The sequence below is a fragment of the Quercus lobata genome, chromosome 8 (assembly GCF_001633185.2).
Source record: "Quercus lobata isolate SW786 chromosome 8, ValleyOak3.0 Primary Assembly, whole genome shotgun sequence".
In the NCBI taxonomy this organism is placed as follows: Eukaryota; Viridiplantae; Streptophyta; class Magnoliopsida; order Fagales; family Fagaceae; genus Quercus; species Quercus lobata.
In genome coordinates, this window is record NC_044911.1 from 17776098 (window position 1) to 17785580 (window position 9483).

The window sequence follows — 9483 nt, forward strand, 5'->3', positions numbered from 1 at the left end:
ATAATATTCTGGATAACAGTGACTAGTGCTATGGTCTCTGATAAGGATTAGGATTTAGAATGCGCGAGAACCTTCTCTCTTTTCCCTTTTCATCATTTAATAAAAGTTGTAGCAATGATCGTAATTCTATATACAATAAAGACTACATTTTTATTGTAAAGTCATAAGGTCAATTGGTCTTTAATCCAAAAAAAGAAGAGAAAAAAAGAGACAAGAATTCCACAAAAGATTACTTTTATTAATTTATTTTGTTTAGAAAGTATATCTTATTCTTATAAAGTTACAGTTGTACTTGTACTAGTATACCTAAGAAATTGAGATTTTTAAAAATTAAATGTATAATAAAATAGATAAAAAAATACATTAATTAAAATATAAATTGAATAAACAAAGTCATTGTCATATATTAGATTCCACCTCACCCTCATCCACAAATTTAATGAAGCGATACATTTTCAGAATAAAATTAAATGGTCTAAAGGATATCAAGAACCAATCCCATTGAAGGGCCGAGTTTGTTATAATATAATTTTAATTTCGGTTAATTATATCCGAGATATGTTATGTTTACAACATTTTCATAACAGATCTTATGTGACAGATTTTTACTTGCTTTTATTAGTGGATAAAAAAGTAATTTTAGTGGTAGATTTAAATTAAAAACTTGTAACAATCTGCCAACTGGGATTTGTTATGTAAGTATTATGAAAATGTTGTGAAAGTAACACTTTTGACTTCTCATTGTATTTAATTTTAATTGAAGTGCAAACAAATTAATCATAATACTGCTTGTAATGCCAGTATTAGAATTTGGTTTGGTATAATATGATTTAACCTACTATAAATGTAATGTAGAGCTTAATAGTAAAGATTTCATCAATAGCTTTCTGTGATTGATGTAAATCTCTGAGGCTAAGCAACATTGAATTTTTTTTTTTTTTTTTGGGAATTCTCTCTAATATTATTATTATTATTTTTATATACACTCCCGTGCACTTTATCTTGAAATCAAAGTTATGCATTGTCCTTTTCTAACACGTTATCATGGATATGTTTTATCTTTTCGAATGGTATAAATAATTTATAGAATGAAAATTCATCTTCACCTTTCCATGAATTGAACACTGTGCTATCTAACTTTAGGCATGGCTATCTAAAATTTTAGATAATACATGACTTTGCTTAGGCCACCAATTAAATGAAAATGTTGACGTAATTTATACCGTTCAAAGCTGTTCTGTTGGGTTTAGACATAATTTTACTGTTACACAAAAAGAAAAGAAAAGAAGTAGAACCCTTTAATTATAGGGAGTCGAATAGTTCAAACTGTAACCCATACTCCATACTCCATACTCCATTAGTAACAAAGTTACAAAAAACTAGAAATGAACTATACTTTAGCACACTGAATCTTTCTGATTTTTTTTTTTTTTTAACTGTATATAGCACACTGATCATTCGTATATGTAATTGAAGAATCATGTATGACCTTTACATAAACAATATTTCTCCTAACAGCGCTCATTGGTAATTTGCCTTTTCTGCAAAGTTTCTGCTCTGCCTATTAGAAAATCAATAATTAGGGGTATGAAATCTAAGAAAAATAATAAAAATGATGACTTTTTTTATTTTATAAAAACCTTTTTACTTAATCGATGAACTGTGTTAGTTCCAAAAACTGGATATTCTCGCCAAGTCTTGGGCATCAACCTCATGAATCAATCTAGCAGGTGATAAATCTAATCTAATAGTGCCATGCACGATAAAACCTCTGGATTAGCAACATTTTAGAGAAAAGTGACCAATTCATGAACATGTATTCCAAATGGACCCCATGGCAAATGGCAATGCACCAGAAGCTTTGTCTGGAATATCACAACCAGTTTACCAATATTCTCGGCAGTTACACAAAGCCTTAGAAAATATTACACCAAAAGTAATCATGCCCCTTCCAAAAGGGGTCCAATAATTACTTCATGTGAGAGTTTTTATTATTATTATTTAATTTCCCACCAATTGTTTGACTAAACGCCCTTTCATGCAATACCAATCACCCTAAATTCACATCAATTCAATTTGGTAAACAATCTGTGGTATTTAGGATTCATGCTTTAGTAAAAGTTATTACTTGCTAGATGCTAGTTAAGGTTTTTGATTGAACTAGAAATCCTAGCTAGCCACAAAAAGCAAGTGAAGACTAGGGACTATTTTCACACCAGGGCATGTGTAAATGCAATTAGATAATTTAGATTAACACTTCTTTTCCTTTGTCATGTGCCAAGATACCTTACAATCATTGAACATCATTAAGGAGGATGAAGTTTCTGACAATGTACTGGCTTTTCTGAGTATAATGGAATGATAGTGTCAGTTGGTCTTAAAAGTGATGAGTCTCTAAAGTTAGGCTTCTCAGTTCTCTTATCCTGCTTGAGTAAAAATCAAGTCAAGGATATGGCAGAAACAAGATAAAGAAAGAAAGATATAATAATAATAATAATAATAAGCTGGTAATTCAGTATTTATTTCTTTTCTGTTTTTGCTAAATGAAAAATAGGTTTCTTGTGTGTATTTATTGACTTCACACTACGTGATGGTAATAGATAATACTACGTGTATCACATGGGTCTTGTTAGAGTTGTGGCTCAAACCGCTCATCAAGTGAAGCGATCCTAAGACTTTTACTATCAAGCTACATCCCGCTGTGGTTAGTATTTACTATTTATTTCCATTATTTCTACTGATTGGAACATATTTGATGTGTGACATAACAGAAAGGTGCACTGTATACAAGGACAAGCAGGGCCCTCCAAAGAAAAGAGGGTATGAACGAGAACAAAGTTCAATCCCCATTTCCAAAGAAACCCAAAATGTAGTTCCTTTATGCAAATGGACCAATGGTCCACATATTATATTGCGCTCCCCTTTAAAACAAGCCTGCTCTATCAATCAGCAAAGTTACAACTCTCACAACTATTAAGGCCAATATGCTATAGTTGCTTGATAATGCTTCACACTTGGTCATGGAGCCCACTGTGAAACCACTTTAGATTACTGTATCCAACATTCTTCTTTGTGTAATAATCTCAATTAACTTTGTAGTCAACACATAATTGATCATAAATCATTTGAATTCGAAAAGACTGAGCCCAATTGAGATCAAAACTTTGCCAGAATGTGTGACACCTAACAAACTATGGGGGCCATGAAAAATACCTAGCCGGTTATTGCCAACAAGAAAAACCCCAATAAACGTTGGAAGTAGCCGCTGTTTTTGCATAGCAATAATTTCTATGATGATGGGACACACGATCTGGCCTGGCCATTAATAATGTTACTTGCTAAAAGCCTAAATCACATGCCGTTAAGGCATGCAAAATTAATTATCTTGAAACCATAAATAGTATTGGTGGATATATATATCATTTATGACACCCCAACAAGATTGTGTGATGGCTATGTTTCTAAGAGTGCCTATAAATAGCAAATGGCCCAGTTTTAATATCACTGGGATTTGGTCACAGTTGGAACCATTGCGAAGGACGTGTTAAGTTAATGCTTGCTTTGTACATGCCACGGCTCACTAGAGTCACTAGCAAGGACTGTGTTACATAAACTGTTTTATACAATTTTACATATAGCCTAAAAAACAATTGAAACAATAAGTCAATAATTTAAAAATACGATTTTCAAGCTGAAAATTGTAAATTTAAATCAAAGTTTTAGTTATTTTTTAGATTATGTGTAAAATTTTGTAAAACAGTTTGTGTACAACAAGTATTTCTTCACTAGTAATTATTAACCGTTGAACAAAAACCCCATGGTTGGATTTTCAATTTCATATATTTCTATTATATTGGATATTCAAAAAAAAAAAAAAAAACAAAACCAATTGAATCAATGTTTTCTTTTCTTCCCTTCATTTTTTTTAATGGAGAAATTGACCAAATTGAACCACCTACCTTAAAATTTACAATTTGTCACGGTGATTTGAACTTAGAGGGTAGACCTTAAATTTAAATAATATATATGTGTGTATATATATATTTATATATTTCAATGATAATTCTATTGTACCTACTTAATCTTAGTTGTTAATATAAGAAGATACTGTCTTATTTAATATTTATTTTATTATAACAAATGAAAGATTAAAACTGAGTAGGTATGGTACATTAAAAAAAAAGTGTGTTAGTAGAAATGTTGAATGACCATTTTTTCAATACCTTTTCATCAATTTTTTTTTTCTTCATATATTTACTACATTAAAAAAAATCAACACTTCAACAGTTCAATTGATGGCCTTAGTACCTTACACAGCTAATTGGTTGTACCAAAAACCGACCCTTCAATTCATGTTAGGTATATTTTTTGATAATTATCAGCCAAAATAAAGTTGTACATTGTCTTTCTCTCTCATTTTTTTTTTTTTTTTTGGTAAACAAAACACATTACGATCCCCAACATTTTTTACCTCTGCATTTCTCTCTTATTTTTCCTGGGTTTTCAAACTCTTAAGCCCAGCCCAAAATTAAAATTAAAATACATTTAGGTTTGGATTTATATGAAATATACAACGGGCCGGGCTCTAAATTAAGAACCCAGCAAGTACTAAGGTGGGCTCAGCCCATTGCGGACCTTTCATTAAGCTAGGGTTTTTGCCTAAACTTCATAACCCCCAAAAAAAAAAAAAACCCTCGACAGCTCTCTGAACAATGGCGAAGAACAGGAACAAGAAGAAGCGAAACGCTGCCGATTCAATGGACATCACCGAAGTTATCGTTTCAGACATCCCTCAAGGTACTCCCAGCATTGAAATTTTTTTTTTTTTTTTGAATTTTTAATTTATGTTATACTATTTTAGTTTTATTGCTGAAGTAAAATTTAAACTTTTTTTTTTTTTTTTTGCAGCAATGGACACGTCAGAATCTGTTGCTAAGATCTCAGCCTCTGCTGCTCACGTAAAGTAAGTATTGGAAAATGAAAATTTGTGAAATATCCTTTGTACTATGTTTATGTGTGTTTTATATTTGTGTATGTGTTGTGTTCTATTTATGTTGTCTGACAATTTTAGATGGTTTATTGTAATTTAGTCTTAAACCCTTTTTATATTTATAACTATGTTTTTTTTTTTTTTTTTGGATTATATTTATATGTACCATTCTACTAGCATCTTGAATTTTTGTTTCCCCAATTGTAGCAACTAGCAAGTAATTTAAGAGTGATGGGTTATGATAGAAACCTTGTTATGAGCTCTAGTTCAAATTGTTCTTCCTTCCCAGTAAGAATGAGATATTGGGCAGGTCATGAATTCGACGCTCATAATATGTGTGCAACTTATTGTTGAGAAAATAGAAAGCTTGTTATATATATAATGGAACTGTACCAATGAGCTCTAGTTCAATATGTTCTTCCTTCCTAGTAAGAATGAGATAAGGGGTTCAACAAGGAATTCCTACTAAGTGCGAGTCATCATCTTGCGTTGATTACGTCCCTGCCTTTTGTATACACACAAAAAATTTATCAAAAAAAAAAAGAGAATGGGATAAGGGGTAGGTCATGAATTCAGCACTCATTATATGTGTGTAACTTATTGTTGAGAACTCTATTTGAATCGTTATCAGCCTTGGGAAGTTTCTCTTTCTTGAACTTTTTTAGAGTTTCTTGATAATAATTGTACTCTTAAATCTTAGATGTGATATACATCTAATAGACATCTTGTGTACTAGTTGTTCCTTATTTTTCTAATAAAACTTATTACATATATATGTGTGTGTGTGTGTGTGTAACTTACCAATTGACCGATGAAAAACTGACACACACGGGTATGTATATATCAGTTAAAGCTTCTTATCTTTTCATGTAATCCTAGACTATTATTGAGTTCAATCTTAACTGCTCAGCTGATAGTTTCTAATTTTCGGTCAACAATACAAGGCAGAGGAGCTCTAACTAATTATATGGTGAAACATTAGATAATTTATTCTGGTTTTTCAATCAGAATTTGGGCAGAGAAAGATGGGACTTGGTTGACATTTCTGTCAGTCTATGTTTTTATGGTCCAGTAATAAGGAATGTACCACCATATCCAGGTCATAATGTCTTTACATGTTTGAGAGATATGCATGGAGTATGCTATAGTTATGTCTTTTCAGTTTGCTAACAAGCATTTGTTTATTATGCTTGAATGTTTTCATACTTTTGGATATGGAGGCGTCTGAGGTTTAAAAACTTGTTGTATAAAATATTTGTAAAAGGTGAAAGATTGGTGGTAATTTCTGGGTTGTCAAGAAAGTGTAGATCTGCAACAGACAATGAGTTTTAGATCAATGACACCTCTTCCTTTTGCAAGAGCAAGGTAGAGGCTGACTTAAAAAATAAAAAGGAGCAAGGTAGAGGGTAAGGTTATGGGTTCATGACCCATCGGATGCATGTAACTTTCTTTAATGAGAAAATAATTAATTAAAAAGCGCAAAGGGGTGCAAGTCATGTATATGGAAAGTATACATGAGACACACGGTACACCAATATTTCTTAATGAAAATTACAAAGATCAATCAACTTTAGTAAATTAGAGAGAGAGAGAGTGCCATCTTGAAGCTGATTTCCAGTCATATATGGATCCAAAGAAGCTAAATTCCAGCTTTAAAATTGATTTTTCATGTCCTTCAAAGCTCCAAGCATTCTTTCTCTCCAAATGCATCACATGAGGCACATAGAAATCACATTCTAGATGCCTATGCTGCAGTGTTGACCAAACCGACCTTGCTGATAAGCTAGCAAATTAGGCACACTCCCAAGGCGTAACCCTCTGAATCACTAATTCTGGAGATAAGAGGTGTGTAACCCACTGAATCACTTGGTAACTTGAACACTTAGTTTTGCTTCTTCAGATTTGTGAAGTTTGATGAGGATGAATCCTAATTGAAGAGGTTGATCTCTAGAGCCTTTCAAATTTTTCCATGTGAGAATAGGATAAAAAAATGTTTCTGTTAAGTTTTTATTCTTTGTCTAACAGCATATGGCGGCTTACTTCTTGGATTGGTTATGACTTGGACGACTTTTGATGCCCTGTGTATTGGGAGTTGGGACCATTTTTTAGAGTTCCAAACCAAAACCAGTTCTGGTGTAAGGGTTATTTTTGCTTCATTATATGGCACCTTTGAAGTTGGGGAGTAGGAATCCTGACTATTCTGGAGGTGTGCTTTCTTCTGTAGCAACTCTGTTGTTTTCTATCTCTGACCTTTGTGGGATCTTAATCTTACATTTTAAATGCATGGGTTACCTCTCCTTTATTCTGGCATGATATAGTTTATGAGCATTTAAATGGGTATGATTTTTTTCCCCTGAATTGTTAGACTTTTATTTATTTGTATGTTTGTGTGTGCTCTGTCTGATTACTATTTTTTTTAATGGATGTATGGATTCAAAATGTTTTCTTTTATTTATATAAGAAATAAAGGTAATATTAAAATCTGTTGACGACAAATTCATTCACCTACTTATTGACAAATGTTTCTAATTCTTTTCCTTGCTTGCCTTTGGTTTCATATGTGATTGCTATTTGAATCCTTTATTTCTCCTCTAATCATGGGACTCTTTTCTAAACAGAAAGGTGAAGGGAAGACCAATGAAGAGAGCAAAGAATGCTCGAAAGATGAAAGCCATTGCAAAAGCTATATCTAAAAATGAGAAGTGTGTTGAGAAAACTTTAAAGCATGAAGGAAAAAAGTTGAAAACACAATCTGCCAAAATGTTGTATGACTAAGGAACTGAGGCTTCCAATCTACATGACCATATCATAGAAATTTCATAGAATCATCAAATCCATTATGTAATCTCTGCATCAGTTTTGCTATTATTTCCTTTACAACAGGGTAATTAATATAGATTTTATTTTTGGCTCTTAGCTTTAGAGTCTATTACTTGATAGCTTTTGCTGGATTCTGGACTAACTGATTGAAATATCAATTTCAGTATAGTTAGTACATAAAGGAATAGTGAGACTTTTGAGAGGAAGATGCATGCTAAGAAATCATCTCTATTCGAATTGCCAGTTAAATCATACTACATCATGGTAGCTACACTAGCAGTGATTTTGACTTGTTGAATGACCAAACTGCTCTCATTTCACCAACATGTTTACAAGATTGCAGATTATACGTTTGTGCATGAAATGTTGTGGTGTCACTTGACCTTCACATGCATTCTATTGTGCTAGTAACTAGGTCAGTTTTACTCGACCCATGAGCTATGGAGCGCGCACATAGGCCATAGGCTATCAGAAATATGGGAGTTCTAGAGTTTGATTTTAATTTGGAGTTCATATTGATAGGGATTATCAAGGAAGTCTTACACCTTATCAATTAAGACTCCTAGCATATGTATGTCTATAACTTCTGTAGTAGTCAAACAAGAATAATGATGGAGAATTCGAGAATCAAAATATATACTTAGAATTTTCTGAGTGCTCCTTTCTCTCTTGCGCCATTTCTCAGTTCGCATGCTTTTTTAGTTTTCAACTTTGGGCTCCTGTCTGGAAGTCTTCTCGAACTTTGATTGACCGAATTCCACAAGAATTAGAAAAATACAGATGTTAGTTTCTTGATCATCTGAGCTTTTGAAAATCAAACCACGGACCAAAATGTTGTGGGCCTTAGAAGCGGACTGACGTGTTTGACACTATTTTGAGTATTTTTATGATATTTGAATCATTTTAACTCTGATTTTGACTTGTGAGTAGTTGTTTTAAAGGGAATTTTTATATTCTTTGCAATGGCCTTGGATTTATCTTGATCAGATGGTTGGATTAAAAGTCAATTCTTGATTGCCACCAAAAAGTCAACTTAGGTCAAATTTGGTCAAAGTTGACGAAAAGTCCAAAAAAACCTTGGATTTGATATGAGAACATAGGAAGTGTAATTTGGGTGAAGTTTTAACTAATTTGGACTTTTGGTCAACTCTTGGTGAATCGGGAGTATTTTGGTCATTTGACTTGAATTGGCACTTTGAATGCTCCAATATCCAAGCGAGATAAAACATGATGATTTAGATTTTCCCACGATTCCTAGTGAGAAAACGAATTTTTTGAAATTTCCGAAGTCCGGTATGCAAATGGCGGAGAAAATACAATGTTAATAGTTATCCCTTATTTATTTAATATCTTGATTGCAATAAGAGGTATTGGATAAAGAACGTGATTTCGCATTTTGTTATCCCAAATTTCAAGTAAAAATTGCACTACCCATGGCTCAAGACTGGTCTTACACCGATAAAAATTGGGTTGCTAGAGAAGACTTGGTTGTCTCTGAACAAGTCCATTGTGACTGGATCAAGTATCTTGGTTGAATTAGGAAGCCAAAGTAGGGGTGGCCATTCATGTTCATGGGGGTCAGGTTCGTATTGTGTCGAGCTATGAGTACTCGACTATATGGGTTGACCTAAATCCGACCTGTTTAGTAAACGTGTCAAGAATCCTCAATCCTA

At 32.8% G+C, this 9483-nt stretch overlaps 1 protein-coding gene across 1 annotated transcript; it reads left to right on the plus strand.

Moving 5' to 3' along the window:
- The first annotated feature begins 4670 nt into the window (after positions 1 to 4670).
- On the plus strand, positions 4671 to 7924 carry LOC115955026. The gene is made up of 3 exons (XM_031073052.1): positions 4671 to 4797; positions 4909 to 4963; positions 7609 to 7924. The coding sequence occupies exons 1-3, from the start codon at positions 4713 to 4715 to the stop codon at positions 7763 to 7765; spliced, it is 297 nt and encodes a 98-aa protein (XP_030928912.1). The 5' UTR covers positions 4671 to 4712; the 3' UTR covers positions 7766 to 7924.
- The last annotated feature ends 1559 nt before the right edge of the window (positions 7925 to 9483 follow it).

Bases quoted from the DNA above. Each gene is read 5' to 3' on its own strand.
- LOC115955026 (XM_031073052.1), top strand. From the start codon at position 4,713: ATGGCGAAGAACAGGAACAAGAAGAAGCGAAACGCTGCCGATTCAATG. The intron at 4,798-4,908 runs GTACTCCCAGCA...TTTTTTTTGCAG, and splicing joins CGTTTCAGACATCCCTCAAG to CAATGGACACGTCAGAATCT. The intron at 4,964-7,608 runs GTAAGTATTGGA...TTTTCTAAACAG, and splicing joins GCCTCTGCTGCTCACGTAAA to AAAGGTGAAGGGAAGACCAA.